Source organism: Astatotilapia calliptera, chromosome 3 (assembly GCF_964374335.1).
Source record: "Astatotilapia calliptera chromosome 3, fAstCal68.1, whole genome shotgun sequence".
Lineage (NCBI taxonomy): Eukaryota > Metazoa > Chordata > Actinopteri > Cichliformes > Cichlidae > Astatotilapia > Astatotilapia calliptera.
In genome coordinates, this window is record NC_137424.1 from 66,828,867 (window position 1) to 66,847,246 (window position 18,380).

At 39.0% G+C, this 18,380-nt stretch overlaps 2 protein-coding genes and 1 long non-coding RNA gene across 3 annotated transcripts; 2 read left to right on the plus strand and 1 right to left on the minus strand.

Moving 5' to 3' along the window:
* Nucleotides 1-2,104: 2,104 nt before the first annotated feature.
* Nucleotides 2,105-6,122, plus strand: LOC113019551 (myelin-oligodendrocyte glycoprotein-like). The gene is made up of 3 exons (XM_026163308.2): nucleotides 2,105-2,356; nucleotides 3,505-3,858; nucleotides 4,097-6,122. Exons 1-3 carry the CDS (start codon nucleotides 2,302-2,304, stop codon nucleotides 4,279-4,281), a joined length of 594 nt encoding a protein of 197 aa, XP_026019093.1. The 5' UTR covers nucleotides 2,105-2,301; the 3' UTR covers nucleotides 4,282-6,122.
* Nucleotides 6,123-14,438: 8,316 nt separating this feature from the next.
* On the minus strand, nucleotides 14,439-15,232 carry LOC145425641 (uncharacterized). The gene is made up of 3 exons (XM_080298855.1): nucleotides 14,963-15,232; nucleotides 14,759-14,876; nucleotides 14,439-14,627 (listed from the first exon to the last, which is right to left on the minus strand). The coding sequence occupies exons 1-3, from the start codon at nucleotides 15,062-15,064 to the stop codon at nucleotides 14,467-14,469; spliced, it is 381 nt and encodes a 126-aa protein (XP_080154981.1). The 5' UTR covers nucleotides 15,065-15,232; the 3' UTR covers nucleotides 14,439-14,466.
* On the plus strand, nucleotides 15,232-16,692 carry LOC145425645 (uncharacterized). The gene is made up of 2 exons (XR_013906361.1): nucleotides 15,232-16,480; nucleotides 16,594-16,692. It is a non-coding gene; the product is annotated as an uncharacterized LOC145425645 (long non-coding RNA).
* Nucleotides 16,693-18,380: the final 1,688 nt, after the last annotated feature.

Sequence of the window (18,380 nt, forward strand, 5' to 3'; positions counted from 1 at the left end):
TAACAGCTTTGCTGTATTCCTTCCTGCAGTCAGTGTGTTCACAGTACATTGGGTAGCATGTGTACTCCCCCGTGTCTGCACCAGAGGGGTTGACCAGCGTCAGAACCCCATATCGCTCATACTGAACAATTCTGCACAGCCAAAGCAAAAAGGAGCAAAAGAACACATTTTCTTGCTTCCTCAAGCTGACACTGCACTTTATGAGTAAAGATCTGTAGACATGAAATGTTACCTGACCTTATGGACCTTGCTTTGTGCAAGACTATCACTGTCATTAATGGGTGTGTGTGTCTGTAACAACACTCAGCTGAGTAAAATATGTCAAATATAAAATTGATTAAGGAACTTTAACCCATCAATTGTTTAAAACTCTGAAGCTGTATCAGAGCACCACACTGTGCTTTGTTACATTACACAGCTTGACTGTAATGGATAACTATGGATATCATGCTTAAAGAGTAAATGGTTAGACTGGTTAGTCAGGTTAATGTGTACATTGTTGAAGAATATTTATATATTCTAAAGAGCTTGAAAAGAAAAGTGACTGGACTTTAAGTTTCTTGAAGATGTTTAACCTCTCACCTGAGAAGCTTCTTCAGTTCTTTTATATACATCAATGAATAAAGAAAGATCAACGAATAATTATGTCTACTAATCTGTATTTGTTACTAATGTTCAATTTCAGTTTTTAATGAAATCAAAGAAAAGACATCCAGGTTATGGTGGATTTGCTTTGTAGTACACGACCAAAGTGGGTTGAGTTTGCAGGAATAATCCAAGAACATTCTACTGGCTAATACGAGAGATATGAGAACTGAACCACCTTCATAGTAGAGAAGGTGGTTCTACAATTGACCTTGATGACTGAGCATCTTCACAGACACACCTTCGTAGTACTGTGAATGTGGAGTTACTTGAATAAGACTTGTGTCTTTAAATACTGCAGGCTTTATGAATTGATAATGAACAGGAGCCACCCAAAAACGTGTAAAACCAGATTACAGTTCCATCTAAAAGGTGAGAGAGAAAGAATGGAAGGAAGAAAAGAAACCATCACACGAGGAGCTGCCTGTGCTCGTGCTGTTGTCAGATGGCCTCTGTTTCAAATGGACTTCAAGTCTTTATTTATGTGTTGGCTGATTGTTGTCTACATGTAAAAATATCCCAAAATATTAACAGTAATCACTCAGTTGACTACTTTATTTTGTGTCTGTCACTAGAGAGCAGCAAAGTGCCATACAAAAAAAAAAAAACTACAACCCTCCACATAATACAAATACATCCTAGTTTCGTGCAGTTCTGTTTTCACTTCGTACCTACAACACTGCTTTGTTATTTGTCAGAACAAACACATGAAACGTCTTCAAGAAACTTAAAGAAGTCCAGTCATTTTCCTTTCTAAGCTCCTTAGAGTACATAAATATTCTTACACATTAACCTGACCGATAGTATTGTCCTTACCACCCAGACTAACTGGTCTAGCAGTTTACAGTTAAAAAGTGTTATCCACGAATATTCACAGCTAACGAACGTGAGTGGATTTAAAAACACTCAGCACAGAATCGGCTACACCACACACACCTGACAACAGTGTGCGCTGCTGTAGGAGAACAGCTATTGGTCAATAAATTGAAGAAGAGCCAATCAGAGAGTTCAAATATGTGCGCGGTCTGTTGTTTCAGTCAAACTTTGTAATGTAACGTAAAAGCGCGTAAAAACTGCTCCTCTGAGCTTCCTGGTTTTAACTGTGACATATTCTTAGACTATACACACCCATTAATGACAACGGCACTCTCACCACAACACAACTTAAACAGCATAAAACTGTTTCCTGTTATGTAAGGGTACATACATATTATTTATTTATATTTTATATTTTTTTATCTGTATAAAATGTTCAGACGCCATATCTATCTATCTATCTATCTATCTATCTATCTATCTATCTATCTATCTATCTATATATATATATATATATATATATATATATATATATATATATATATATATATATATATATATATATATGGCGTCTGAGCTAGGAAGGGAACTGAAGTAAGAATGCATGAAACCTATGTGTTATCGGCAATCACGTGGTGTGGTTTACAGGGCGTGGATGTTCCCTTTGTGTGGAAAGGAAAACGAAACTTAACAACACTTCTTGCTGTAAGATTCTACAGCGAGCAACTGAAGTTTAATATTAGAGGCGTAATATTACAAATTTAATATTAAACTTCAGTTGTTTGCTAGGTCTGGCGTTGGGGAGTACACAAACGTGTACATAATGAAAAGAGAGAGAAAATGCTGCCCTTCCTGATTCTTCTGTCTCTAAACCCACTGATTTCTGCCGCACAAGGTGAGCATTGTATTAGTAGATCAATGTGAATGTGTGAAAAACGATTAAATAACAGGTTAATACATTTTATGTGAGTTTAATTTGTTGCTTTTTTATTGTAGTCTACATTTAGTCTTTTTGTTTTTCATAAAAAACCTTTACATGGGAAGTTAATGCGACAGTACAAAGTGCCTGTAAGATTCGTATGACAGAAACGTATAAATATGTCTATTTTAAAAACAGTATCGATAGTGATGTGGAAAGAAAAGGCTTCGTAAAACACGGAAACGCTGACGCATTTGTTTCCTGCTATTTCAAACAGCGACATCTGCTGGCGTATTGGAAATCGCCCCTGCAAACCTGTAAACAAACGTATTATTATCAAACTGTCAATAACTGTGATGTGTTTTTTCTTGACTTCTAAGCTTCTAAGACTAGTTTGCGCCATCTGTTTTTTTTTCTAGACACTGGCAAGCAAAGCTAGAAGCTGCCATCGCCTTAGTTTTAATTTGTAGTTAAGTCTAATTTATCTCTTTAAAAATGAAAAGACTTGAGGTGTTCTCCTTGTTTATAATTTCAGTTCAGTTTTATTTATTTAGCATCAAATCCCAACAACAGTTGTTTCAAGGTTCTCTATATTGTAAGGAAAAGACCCTACAATAATAGATGCAACTAAGGTATTAATACAGTATAGCCAATCATAATATTGTGGTACTTTGGCTGCTTCAATTTTTTTCCTCACTCCTATTAAATATGTGGATCAAAAGGATACAAAGGAGCAAACTCAGTGGCTGTGGAGATTCATATCAAAGGGAACAGTCAACAGAAGGTTTGTGTGTGTGCTTTTATGCTTTTATAGTACAGAAGACGTTGATATGATTTTCCTGATTTTAATGTTCAGGTTAAAGTCATTTAAGGTTAAGGTCTGGGAACACACATCAGTGCAGGTCCTCACAGAGAAAGAGAGTCGATTCTGTGTAAGTGGTGTAATGATTTATCCACCACACATCAGATGATGCCAAGTATGTCTGTTGTTTTGTCTCTTGCCCAGTTCATCAGAGCTTTGCAGTTCCTCTTTAAAGTTACTTGTTCCTATTGGCTGCTGTAAAAGTGAAGACCTATACTCTGACCCCTTTAACCTCTCTGATCTTTGTTGTTTCCTCTTTCAGACATAAAAACCATCACAGCTAGGCTTGGAGAAAAAGTCACTCTGCCATGTCAAGCTCCAAACAGCAACAACCTCGCAGGTGTGGAGTGGAGCAGACAGGACCTGGAGCCAGAATATGTTCTTTTGCTCCGAGACGGGCACATTGTTCCAGAAGACCAGCAACCATCTTTTAAAGACCGGGTGGAACTCCAGGACCAACAGATGAAAAATGGAGACGTGTCTTTGATTCTGGAGAAAGTGAAAGCTGCAGATAATGGAACATACGAGTGCCGCATCCTCACGCATGGGGGAGAACGGAGAAAGAGAGCTGTGAAAACCATCAGCAGCATAAACCTGAGTGTTGTTGATCCTCCAGGTGAGTGAGTAGAGTTGAGTGTGTGTGTGATCAGAGGTGAAGCTGCTTCCTGCTTGTTGATGTTTGTTTCTAAAGATGTTGTTGATGAGACTTTGTAGAAAGCAGCTGGTCTGAGTGATGTGATCAGAGTGCAGTAGATAATGTCTGACAGCAGTTTGAAGAGGAAATGGATTCTGTTCTGTTCTTCACTCATCACCTACCTGACAGCTGACACCTCACACCTGTTTCTCACCTGCAGGTCAGACAGGAGAAAACCCAGACGATGGAGGAGGGAAGATTGGATCTGTTGGACCTGCAGCTATTCTGTCAGTTTCTGCTGTGCTTCTTGTTGCTGCTGTTGTTGGCCTTGTGATCTACAGAAAACATAAACAACAGCAGAGCCAGGAATCATACCAGCCTCCAGCTGAACAACCGCTTGTCTGAAAAATTTCAGAGCTTTTTTCAGCTTTACTTTAAATTTCCTGCTGCCGTTCCAAGTTCTCACTTCTGACATTCAGCATGTGGAAATATAATATAGGTCCGAATCTGGGCCCTGTACTATGAAGCAAGTTCAAAATACCCAGGGTATCTTTCCTGACATTGGTGGTCATATTTATATATTATATTATTATTATCTTATAAGATTTTACATCAGTTCCAGGTGGACAGAGTTTACATTGGACAGTATACAGTATGTTATTCATATTGTAGTCTTATCTTTGCTATATAACACTGTCTGTGAAGGTTTTAGTCATCCAGGTCATCGTAGTCAAAGGAGCTTGGAAAGAAAAGTGTCTGGACATCTTTAAGTTACTTGAAGATGTTTCCGAAATGTTTCTGAGAAGCTTCTTCAGTTCTGAAGAAGCTTCTCGGATGAGAGGTGAAACATCTTCAAGTAACTTAAAGATGTCCAGACACTTTTCTTTCCAAGCTCCTTTGACTACGATGACCTGGATGACTAAAACCTTCACAGACAGTGTTATATAGCAAAGATAAGACTACAATATGAATAACATACTGTATACTGTCCAATGTAAACTCTGTCCACCTGGAACTGATGTAAAATCTTATAAGATAATAATAATATAATATAAAGAGTTTGGACAACTACTACTATCCACACGCTGGTCTGAAGGCTCTTCCAGGAATGGTGATGCTGTTTGCCACAGACTTAGTTTGTCAGTAGGAAGTGATCTCACACCTCATTTCATACCTACAGATCTCTAATCTATGACCTAACCTGCTATTGAACAGGTTAGGTCATAGATTAACAAGGAACCCCAGGAAAAAGTGAACCACCTTCATAGTACAGATTGAACCCTGAAGTTTGAAGTTACCTGGATAAGAAAAAATTCTCCCAATAGGCCTTTCATCTTCAGTTTCTTTGCACAGGGCAGTTAATAAACATTCATCGTCTGAGGAATAATTGCCTCTTCATCCTCACCTCAAAACAGAGAGCAAAGATAAAATGAAATCACTTATTCTAAATGTTAAGCCTTTTATTGCTGGTCTAGCAATAAAATGTCTGTTAAGGGCAAATAAATATAAAACAACAAGAAAAATGCAAGAATAGAAAATTACAAAAACTAAAACTTCCACAGTTTTACATAAATTATAAATTGAATGCATTCTGTCTCTGTCTGTCAGAACATAAACTAAAGATTTGCTGTTCTGGTGTTTGGATTGAGGGTCTGTCTGGTAATGACGTATATAAGTAGATCAGTCACTGTGAGCCAATTGAAATGATTCTCTGTTTAATATCAATGTCTTGTTTGAAGCAGAAGTCCTCTTATAAGCTACAGTTAAACATAGTATTCATTTCACTTCTTTACTGTTTCTTGCATTTTATTTAGCATCAGCTTTTTAAACAAAATCCTGTTTGGGTGATATCACCTGTATGATTACCTTCTGATGCTTTAATGTGCCTTTTGAAGTACTAGTGTGAAATGAAATTAAAGGGAAAACTATCAGTTTATATTGTTTTTTTTTTCTGTTGTTTCGTGCTCAGGTTCTTTCCTTTACTGGTGAATATGAAAAAAAAGCAACAACTGGCTAATATCATGTTCATGCAGGTCTAATCTCACTGGGAACCACCTGAACTCAGCTCAGAGAGAGAAGCTGCAGCACTGAAGATTTAAAAGTCAATAATCTTTTCCCTCAAGACACATTTGAGTCTGAAGCTCTTTATACCTGATATAAAGGCTGCTTATCAGTTATTCCTTGAACAAAGTTCTCTGTGCAGAACACACACTGATTATACTCAATAAAAGCTGGTGATAAAGTGATTGGACTGACTTTCATTAACTACAGTATGTAGCAAAAATACTTTGGATTAAACTTAAGTTCAGCCACAGCTCCTGATGAGCCTGTGACTGTAACTAGAAGCAAAAAGGTTCATGTTGTTGCCTGAAGTTCAGCTTCAGCTCTGCCACTGTTTCTCAGCCTGAGGCAGGAAGAAGTTTTCAGTACTTCTTCTGTGAGTCTAAAGTGCAAACGAAGCCTGATGTGTAAACACTGCTGATCTTTGATTCAGCTGCTTATGGCTATGGTTTAATCTGCACATTTATCAGCTCAGCAACTCCTGGATAAGAGCAGGCTCCCTCTTAAAGGCTTAGCCATCGTCCTTAAATATTTTGCATGTTTAAACATGCTTTTTAAAAGCGTTTGCACAAAATTAATTTGGTGCCTATTCCTGATGCCATGAACTTATTTGCAGAGTATCTTTTTACTGTAAAATGCTTGAAATCTTTAAGAACCGAAAGGTTGTTTAATCGTCTGACTGTAAGTATTAATATATGATCCTAAAAGAGAAAACAGTGGTTTAAATAATAATAAGGGCTGTATTAAAACTTTCTATTATGATGTTCTTAATACATACTCAAAAAACAAACTGTGAAAACAATTGTTCTGTTTCTGTATTGTACTGTGATGCATTTCTGTATTTAAAAAGGATTTATGCTTGTTTTCTTTTCTGTTGATGTGTTCAGTGCTGCGAGTGGGCGTGTTCATGCAGGTCTAGTTTTACTGGAAACCTGCTGATCCAGTTCCAGAGTCAAACACAGCTCCTGAGATCAGCTTCAGGCATCACCAGGTGAAAAACACTCAGAGAGCAGCTGCAGCACTGAATAATGAAACATATTTGTTTGGTATTTCTTTATGCAGAGGCTGATACTAAACCTGATCATTGACCTGCTTTAACTGCAGTGTGCAACAAAGAAACTGAAATTAAAATGTAACCTGCACAGCTCCTAATGAGCCTGCGACTGTAAACAGAGCTCAGTGTGTGGTTAGATCTGTTTGTGAAGGTTCTCAGTCATCCAGGTCATCATCACAGCAGAGATCATCATCATCTGGATCAGAGGAAGTTAAAGCTGGAGGTCATGTGACACTGTGATATTTGTGGGATGCAGTAATTTGATAAGATGGTTTTAAATGTCAAATATGGACATGAACCTGAAGGGGAACGTATGTGAAAGTGACAAGTTGAGTGAGTCGGACTGTCTCAACTCAGCCACGGCTTCATCTCTTATAGGTCAGACGTACGCTGTTTTCTGACACTTCTACCACATCTGGCCCACACAGCACTCATTTTAGACCTCGTCAGCTCCTCAGCTATAAAGGTCTTAATGTGGGCCAGGTTAAGTTCCACATGTGCCGTCTGGTGTGTGTGGTTAGTCACTCTGTGACTCAGAAAGATGAAACATAAATGTTGCTCTGGGGGAAAAACTCAGCTTTAAAAAATTTCCTTGGAAAATACAAATAGTAAAGTTTGTTTTTACTGTGTAAGAATCAAAACTAAAATGTGTTTATCTCTAAATGTCAGTTAGGGGTCCGTCCCTGAGAGACAGCAGAGATAACAAAATGGGTGTACACACATATGTGCACAGTGTTTGTGGTTGAAGCTGTTGCACTGTGGTTTCGAGCTTGCAGACTGAATCAGGAAGTTGCTTCATGCACCATGCAGAGAGCCTTCTGTTTAGGCCGACTCACAAAAAAATCCAGAGTGTCACATTTCCTCCTTCACACATGTCACACTCTGTGGCAAAGGTCTGTGTGACCAAGGCTCACATGAAGAGTGTTTATATACGGTTGTGTAATAGTGTTTATGTTTGTTCTGAGTCACAGGGTGAGGTTTAATGAGGCGGTGTTATGAGGGAGGAGTTTATTGGCATTTGAAGTGCACAGAGCAGAGGTTGATTGGCTCACTGAAGGAGGGCTGTGAGATGATTGGACCAGACTGATGACAACAGAAATGAGTTTTAAAGTGCGGGAAAGCAGAAGTGATGTAAACCATAGACCAGAAGCCCAAAAACGAATACAGCTCTGCCTTATGAACTCTTTCATAGGTTCAACTCAAAACAATATCAGGATCCTGTGTTCAGGGTGATGTTATAAACAGTTTCCTGTTTCCTGCTGTGAGGTCCGTGTAATTTCTGCAAATACTCTGTGCGCTCTATTGGAAAAAACAAATAAAAATATTTGATAGAGAGAGTTGAGGTTGCGGTTGTTTCACATCACTGATGATGTGGAACTCGTGTTGGACTGTGTTGTAGGATTGTGGGATGCACTTTGTGGAGTCCTCTAAAACAGTCGCACACACGGGCGCCTCCATCCTTTCCTTACATCAAAGTCTGTCTGTTAAAAGAGCCTCAGCTCATGCATCACTCATCTTTCTGCTCAGCATAGCAGGAGAAGCTGGCGACACAAGACACAAAGAGAGATGAGATTTATAATTTCATTTCTAACAACTTTTTAAATATTAAATGGTGTATAATTAGGAGAAGAAGGTGCAGCCTGGTAGAATGTGAGTGTGTGTTAATACTTCAGAAGGACAAAGTGTACAGTAGTTTAACCCTGACTGTGTGTGTGTGTACAAAACACAGACTCTGAGGGCTTCAGTCCACAGACAGCCGGAAACATCGGAAGTGAGGTGTGTCTATTTCAACCATGTGTCTAAAGGTTATTCATAATTCTTCAGTTATTTTACAATTTGGTGTCAGTCCAGTTTGATTTCTATAGTCCCAAATTACAAGAACAGTCACCTCAAGGTGCTTTGCACTGTAAGGTAAAGACCGTACAATAACACAGCGAGCACTTGGTGACGGTTGGAAGAACAAAAATCCATTTAGCAGAAAGAAACCTTAGAATCACATTAATGGACGGGTGGTCATCTGCTGTGAGCTTTTAAAGGTGAGCAGGAGGACAACAGGACAAGCATTGTGTGTATACGGTGTCACCTGTTCTGCTCACCTGCTTCTGTTTGATGGGCAAACAATGGGATCTGTCTCCAGGATCAAATACCAATAGTCTCGCATGTCAGGGAGTCTGTTTTGTCTGTTTCTCTGAGAATTTCTCATCCAAAAACTCTAAACCCAGGCACAATGTACATTTCAAATTCCTTTGATTTTAAATATGTCTATATTGTCTATCCTGTAAAATAGTCAGATGTCTATTTTTGTTAATGTACAGAATTCACCTGCTTGCTGCTACTACTGCACATTCACCCAATGTATATACTATATATATATATAATGTTCTTCCTCTACCCCCTTTTTGCACATGTCCAGGAGCGTGTCAGGTTACATTTCACTGTGTGTTATACTTGTATAACTATGCATGTGACAAATAAAGAACCTTGAACTGCAACCATGAGGTAGAAATATAACACACATTTCAGTTGATTAGTTGTAATCAGAGCTGATTTGATTCTTTAAATACTGGTGAAACATCCACCTGTGCTCTGCTTATGACTCCTAATAGCAGACTGAACACTGGAGCATCCTTTATGAAGGGAGACAGTAAGAAAACTTCACATCATTCCTTCTCCTCGTGATGTTTTCCTTCAAATTAGAGTAAACATAAACCAAAGATAGAGGAGGAAGTTTATCATACTGTAAGTTTGAAACTTTATTCCTGTCAGAACAGGGAAGTAAAAGCTTCTGTAATCAAGGGGGGAAATCTGCTGTTGCTGTCAAAGGAAATTGAGTCATATCAGCGCTATAACAGCAGCTATTCACAGACATAAACCGGACACCAGAGCAGACTCAGCACACAGATGTCTTTTTAGAACAGGCCCTGCACTGTGGCTGATTTGAATGTCAAATGTGCAAAGTTTCTGTTCTCACGTTATCGCTGTACTCTGTCCTCAGTGTGATGGCTCTGTGAAGAGCAAAAAACAAACAAACAAATGAGTTAAACTGAAGCTGTTTAGGAGTCAGGGAATTTCACTGGTTATTATCAGTTATTCTGAAGTATTAAAACATAAAATTCCAAAAGAGGGAAAAAGAAAGTTACGCACTGAGCTTCGTTTTAGAAGAAATGAAAGTGAGAGAGAAGGCCACACCCACCAGCATTTTGTTTATCAGTGGAAAGTTTCCAACATTTATTCTGTGATTTTACTCGTTTTAGACATTTTAATGATATAAGGAACATTGTGCATGACTCAGATGGATGAACAGAAGCTTCGGTGCAGGTTTTTTAATATGCAGAAAAAAGAATCACTTAAAACAAATGACCTCATTATAGATGAGCCAGCAGGAGCTTTGGGGCCCTCTGGAGGTCAGATTTAAACACAGAGGCTGCTCTTGTGAACATGACACATATTTATTCATGGACCTCTAATATTTATGTTAGAAATTCTCTTTAATCAGAGTTTTGACTTACAGGAGTGTCTGAATGTGTTTATTGTTGGGAACTATCAGGAAGCATTCAATCCTGTCTCATCATGTCTGGAATGCAGTTCAGCCGTTTCTTAGAAATTTCAAGAAGTCGTGATGTTTCAAAAGAAAACATGTTGGCACTGGTTGACTTTCAGTCTGAGTGTCCTGTTTACATCTGATCTCTCCTTTGCCTGCCTCCTTCCTCCTCTATATAAATATATAACCTTCATTTGTATGTTTGTCCCTAACAGTCAGAGCAAATATAGAAAAAAGCTTTAAACACGTTCCTGGATTCATCTACAGCAGGAGCTGAAGCTGGCTGAGCTGTTACTGTGGGGGTGTTTAGCTGGAATTCAAAGACCTGAGAAACTCTTATCGCCTACATTACTGCTAATCTGGATTATTATTATTATATAATTGGCTGTTTAGAATATTTAGTGTCTGGTGGTGGCAGGAGAAGCCCATTTTCTGTTTAATATTCACTGATTGTTTAACTTCTCTGATCTACTGTAACGTAAACTCAAAAAAATCTGTTGTTGGATGAACACAATTTAATCATGGCACCTTTTTCCACGTGATTTAACCAAGTACAAAAACCTATTTTTGACAGTATCAAACCAACACATTTGGCATTTGGTGGTTTAATGTAATCAGATTACGTTGGATCAATGTAGTATACATACATCAGAATCAGAATCAGAATCAGAAAGGGTTTTATTGCCAAATGTTGAGCAGGTTTACAACATTAGGAAATTGCTGCGGTGCTTCAGTGCAAACATACTGTCATAAATTACGCTTAAATAGACATGAAATAAAAATAAGAATAAGAATTAAAAGTGCTAAGTAGAAAGATAGATACATGATATATACATGAGTGCAGGTGGTGATCAGTGCCAAACATGGAATGATGCAGTGAACACAGCATAGGGTCATGTGTTAGTGGCGGGGACAGTCATACGGTTATTGTTCATGTGTTCAACAGCAGAGGGGAAGAAACTGTTCTTATGGCGAGAGGTTCTGGTGCGAATGGACCGGAGCCTCCTGCCTGAGGGGAGCAGGTCAAACAGACTGTGTCCAGGGTGAGAAGGGTCAGCTGAGATCCGAGCTGCACGCCCCAGTGTCCTGGAGGTGTACAGGTCCTGCAGAGATGGGAGTCTGCAGCCAATCACCTTCTCAGCAGAGCGCACAACACGCTGCAGTCTCTGTTTGTCCCTGATAGTGGCTCCAGCGTACCACACAGTGATGGAGGAGGTGAGGATGGACTCGATGATTGACTTGAAGTGATTTATTTAAGTATGTAGAGTAAAATTTGTTTTAATTCATTCTACACAAGTTAAAAACTTTAGGAAAACACAATGAAATCTTGTTGTTTGAAGAACTACTTTGTTAATCAAGGCAATTACTGCTAGTCTTCCTTAATGAACCAATATGGGGGTTGATGGTTTTATAGAGACAAACACCCATTTGCACTTACATTCATGGGTAATTTACAATCACCAATTAACCTAACTCTAATTACACATTGCAAACCAACCAGATTGTGGATTTGAACCCCTTCTTAGTAAGAAGGGCCGTTTTTAGCCCATTTAAACACCCCCCAAAATGAATCAAAGCACCCCCAAAGATTTCTTACTTTTTTGACAATATTTGGTGTTTGTGTGATACACTACAAAAAATATAGAAAGCATATAGTACTTGGTTGAGATGTAATATTTTAACAACAAAAGTATAGTTACCCCCAGTCCCAAAATGGTTTGTTCCAGCTCGCCTCTCCCCATCTCTGGCTCTGGTGCCCTTTGTGCCAGAGCGATAGTGGCTGAGACGCAGCAGAGCGGAGGTGTAAGTGCCTGGCTTAAAACAGGACATAATAGCTGCAATTAACCTTCAGTTACTCTTTATATACTTTGATAGGAGTCAGGCCATGTTTCTTTTTAGCTGAAAAACATTACACCAGGTAACCTGCAGTGTTGAAAACATGTTTTCCGACGATGTTTGCTACCCTACAATCCGTCCTGTTCTGTAGTAAAATCAGCGACACTTGACCATCCTGTTACTGTGTGTGTGTGTGTATGTGTGTGTGTGTTTGTGTGTGTGTGTGGTGTACAGAGAGACAGCCAGGTTCATAATGGATATAAGGACGTTTTTTCAAAAACAGGAGCCACATTCAGGTAAAATTGTAAGATCAAATGATCCGTCAATAAAGGATAATGTTGGATCAGTGTTTCAATATTTAATCTTTGGTTATTTGCCTTTTGGTTGAAAGTACACTGAGAGAGGACTTTATTATTAGTGATTTCAATAGTAATTTTTTTCATATTAATTTAATTTTTTCATCTAATACAATCTTGCGTATGATTGTCAGTCCAAAGAGGGAGAGAGGAAAGAGGAAAGTACAAGATCAGGAAGAATCAGGTAAGGAAACAGACAGGGAACAGTGACAGGCACAACACAAACTGTTAAACTGCTTGAGAGAGTTGATCACCAAACAGTGACAGATTTGCCAACCTCAAGGTGAGGCAACATAGGTTAAAATAAAAGACTAAATCTGCAGAGCCATGGTAGTAGCATCTGCAGTAAAGATCCTTTCATACATCGTACCATAGGCACAGTTGCCTCCATTTTTATAATTTTTTTTAATTAAGATTTTGTACATTTGTACATTTCAAGGGCTCTTCTATTTTTGCAGTGTATTTTCTATGTATCTGTATTATATTATTCGTACACTTTAAAAGTGAATCTCTGTCCAAAAAATGCACTCAGTTTACTTTTCACTCACTGTGAGCATCATTGATTATTCTCCCACAGTAAGTAAGGTTAGGATATGTAATTTTTTTATTCCAATCCATTCTTCTTTTGCAGCATTTAAATAACCTTTATCAGATTTGATGGTTTTGTTACAGACTTTTCAAAAAAGTGTTTTGCGTTTCTTTCACAAATGTGGGGATTCTATTTTTTTTAGAATTGAATATTGATTTATTCATTAGCATTCAAATATCTTAGTGAAAACAGAATAAAGATCTACCACAAAGCAAGAAACCGAGACAATAATCAAAAGGTACTGGCTGAAGCATATGCTTATTAAATTGTGTTAAAATGTACAAAACAATGATGTCATGTTTTGAGACTTGATGAATTTAAGAATCTTATGATTTAATAAAGAAATTTGCAGACTTGCACAGAGATGGTAAAATTATGATGACTGATAACGGAGATGAAGACAACAGACGACGAGGACAGGGAGGGACAGGGGTTTAAATGCACCAAGGAGACAGTCAGAGGGAACCCGGGACAACTGGAGACATTTAAGGACGCAGGGACTGACAGAGACGGGGAAGAAGTCTCATCGTGACGAGTAAAGTTTACCCTGCCTGACTGGGCAGCTCTCCTGGTGCTCAGCACCCCCAAAGCTCTGATCCTAGAATCGCCCCTGACTATATTCATTAACTAATTATTAATTACAGCAATTTTGCACATAATGTGCCCTTTTTAACAACTGATTATATTGCTTGGGTGAAATTCTGAAGCACAGAATTCATGGACAGTGCCAAATGCTAGTGATGGGCAGATGAAGCTTCATGAAGCACTGAAGCTTTTCATCCAATTGCTTCACCCCAGCGCAAAGCTTCTTGAAGCTTCATTTGCTCTAGCAGGACACCTACTGGACGTAAAAATATTAGTTGGCATGAATTTGAAGAGTGTGGCCTTTTGCACACAGCCTGTAAATGTCAACAACAAAAGGAGTGTGTAACACATGTATATTGTAGTGATGCAGTATACTGTGTATATTTATAGTGGCAGTATGGAAAATGATCATTTGGAAATGCTTGAAATGGAAATGATCATTTACTGTGAGGTGAGGTGTGGTTGGGGTGTGGACAGTGGTTGTGCTTTTGTAACGTTGAGGTATGGACAGCTACACACTGAGGCTTTGAGCCTCAGTCCTGCCTGTTCACATTTTATTCTGTAAAAACTAAATTTTCACTGCTTTTATGACCTTTTTAGTGGGGAGAACATAGCTAGGATTTAATGATTTCACAAATCTTTTGAATCCTTTGTCCTCCACAATGCTAAATGGCTGGGAGTCCTCAATCACCATGCTGACCAGGTCTTCATCTATTTGAGATTGTTCTCCTGAGGAAAGACAATAAAGACAAAGCACAAATATAAATATCACACACGTAACTTATTACAGCTGTATAATATTGTTATATCATTTAGTAACATTACTGCATGCTATATTATCATGGCATTTGATGGCTCACCTGGTCTTGCTCCACATTCGGTGTTCCCCTTATTCTCATGCAAAGCTCTGTAGTGCCTAAGCATGGATGAGGTGTTGTTGTTATATCCCAGCTCCCTGGCACATAGCGAACACTTCACCTTGTACAAAAGTACAGACAGCTTAACATAAATTGTATTGCACCATCAGTATTATGAAAATACATCTTCTGTAGAAATTTCCATACCTTGTTGGGAGGAATAAAATCAAAATGTTCCCACACAGGGGAGGACATCCTCCTCTTCTTAGCTGGCTCCATTCTCTCCTGACTTTCTCTCCTCACTCTCATAAACCTCCAAACTGTCTCCAAACTCTCACTAACCGCAACTCTCCATCAAACACCCACATTTTGAATGAAGTCTGAGGGGTTTATATCGCTGTCATATCTCGCGGCAAAGTTCGAACCACTTCATGAACCAGTCACGTGGTACAGCCGGGCAGCGAGGCTTCGGACGTCATCATTTTCAGCTCCTCCCATAAATGAAGCATGCCTCGAAACGCGCATCGCTTCGAAGCCTCGATACAGAACGTCACATCACTACCAAATGCTGTGTTTCCTCCCTTGAGATGCTCTGCTAGGCCTTCACAGCAGCCACCTTCAGCAGCCATCACAAAACTGAACAGCACTTCCCATTTCAAATGAATAGTGACCCATAGCACACTGCAAACCCACGAGTTTCTAAACAGAACTGGTTACAAATGCCAGCTACAGCATTTTTTCAGGGTAACAATTAACATATAATTATGTGAAGTTAAACTTGTAGTCTTTTACATATAAATAAATATAAATATAAATAAATAATTTAAAATGAAGATTAATCAGGTTTCAATGATGTCTTTTCAGCTATAATGGCACATGTCGGAAAATGGAAAAAGTGGCCAATAAGACCGACGTGCCTGGAAAGTTGAGACACATAAGTCAGAGTGGGTGCGCCCACACTGGGAGAAAGATATTAATAGTTTCACCTTTTAGAATTTTCATTATTTCAGTTATATTCTTTTGTCAGGCTTTGGACATTTGAGCGAGTTGCTCATTGTTGATGTGAAGTATGATGAATACACCCTGACTTACTCCATCAACACCAAGGGGAATGAAACCTATCTGCTAACAAACTAGACAGTAACAGTATTTAGGCATAATTTCACACTCTGACGAATCCTTTTTTTAAAGGGTTCGGGCGACCGTGGCTCAGGGGAGGAAGGTTGCCGGTTTGATCCCCCTGCTCTCTGTGTCCTGGTCGTTGTGTCCTTGGGCAAGACACTTCACCTACCGCCTACGGGTGTTGGCCAGAGGGGCCGATGGCGCAATATGGCAGCCTCGCTTCTGTCAGTCTGCCCCAGGGCAGCTGTGGCTACACCTGTAGCTGCCTCCACCAGTGTGTGAATGTGAGAGTGAATGAATAGTGGTATTGTGAAGCGCTTTGGGTGCCTAGAAAAGTGCTATATGAATCCAATCCATTATTATTATTAAAACGTCTAGCTGAAACACCTAATGTTTTCACAGGGTGCAGTGTGGACCTCAGTGCTGACGTGCAGGAGAAGTTCAGGCAGTTCTCCTTGCAGACTGACTTCCTTCCTGAAAATATTTTCATCCTTCCCAAAAGTGGTACTGTAATGTAATGCAATGCAATTTCATGGCAGGATGCTGTAAACGGACTAAACTTCAGTCAGGAGAACAACTGAGATCATCTATCCACAATACGAGGTTAGCTATTAAGTAAAATGTTAAAAATATATAAATGCAATAAAATACAGGGTCGTACATAAAATTTGTAATGCAGTTGTGCACTGACCACCTTTCCAATGTTCCTTCCTCAGATGAGTGTCCAGCTGCTGAAGACATTAAAATCTGTTATGTAAACGTAGCCGAGAACCAACTTGAGTACTGCTGGGAAAATAAAAAGGCAAACATCAAAAGTGCTGTATTATCTCATTTATTTTTAATGTTGACTTGGATCCATACCATGATTTATGAAATTATAAAATACTAAACTAAAATACTAACTAAAATAACAAAAATTGTCTGCTTCTTTAAAATTTCTTTTATTACATCAAACCAGTGAAAATTGGAAAAACAAAAAAAAACAAAGACCTGTTAGCATGTTTTGAGACAGAGACTGTAAAGTTCTGCAGGCCACTTTAAATCCTGCTTCATGCAAATGATTCACACTGAAAGTATCTTAGTTTAGTATTAAGTGAGCCACAAAGCAGCCTAATAGCTTAAAAAACAGTAAAACTAAGTGAAATTGCCAGTTTCAGTGTAATTCAGACGAAAGTCCAGCTGCAGATAAGGAATACCATTAAGTCAACAGTGTCTGAGTGTGTACTTCCCCGGTTAAAGTCCCTGTTTTCTTTCACCGTATGTTTGTTTGTTTAGATTTGCAGTCTGTGTGTTAGGATGCCTGGGTCGTCGACCCAGGGTTTTTGAGTTTATGATATTATTTATACTGTCTAGTTTTTGGTTTCTTTGAGTTCTGTCTTATGGCTTAGGTCTCTGTCTTCTTTAGTTGCTCTGTCTCCTCTATCACCTGCATCCCCTTGTCTAGTTCGCGTCTATGTGTATCTTAAGTTCCTATATCCCCGTGTTCAGTCAGTGTTTGTGTCTGCCCTGGTCCCACGTCTCTGTTCCCTTTGTAGTGCCTGCATGTGAGTCTGTGTCTTTGTTCAGTCTGTGTTATGCGTTTCCTGTTTTACTTTGTAGGTCTCCGTCTTTTCTCAGTGTGTGCAGTTTACGCTTCTTTGGTCTCGTCAGTTCTGATTTGCCCCAGCTGTGTTTCCCTCCTGTTACTCATTCCCTGATTGCTCCCTCTGTGTATTTAAGCCCTGTGTTTCGCTGTGTCTGTGTTGCGATCTACCGTTTACTTTGCTGTGTGTTCTGTCATTTCTCCAGTTTAAGTTTGTTTTGAGTTTTTTCAGTTATGTTATATTTTTGAGTACCTAATTAAAGCCTTTTTGAGTTCACGTCCGTCTCCGGAGTCTGCACCTTGGGTCCTATTCCTGCCTGCACACAGCCACACCTAACACTGTGGTTGGGTAGATTTAAGATGAGTCATTGTTTTTCTATCCATGGTAGCTACCACTACTGAGGCTCAGGAAAAATGAAGAGGATAATTAAGAGGAACCATCAGTTCTGTCTCATCTAACTACACAGTATTATAATCATGCACTTATGTCTCAAACTAAGACAAAATGAGACAAAATTAGTTCTGTGAGTCTTTAGATTATCAGTAAATTCTGGTGATAATTTGACACTCAGTGGAGCCATTTTTGGTTTGTGATGAGTGTTTTGTGATGGTCAGCTTCTGTTTTGTGAAATGTTTTTTCTAATTTAGAAGATCACGCAGAAACGTGCACGCCCTTATCTGAGAGTGTCGCAAACTCGAGGTGAGAAGATAAACCTCGGATGGCCTGCGCGTTACCTATGTGCATCTCTCTTTTCAATGGCATCAAGTGAACCCATAATAAGCATTTCTATGTCTTAGACATCATATCCATTTCTAATGAGAGATTATTTTTTAAATGAGGGAAACCTGGTCTAACAAAACGCTTACAACAGAGCTAAAGGTTCATCACATGTGAGACGGTGGGACTCTCTGATAAGAACT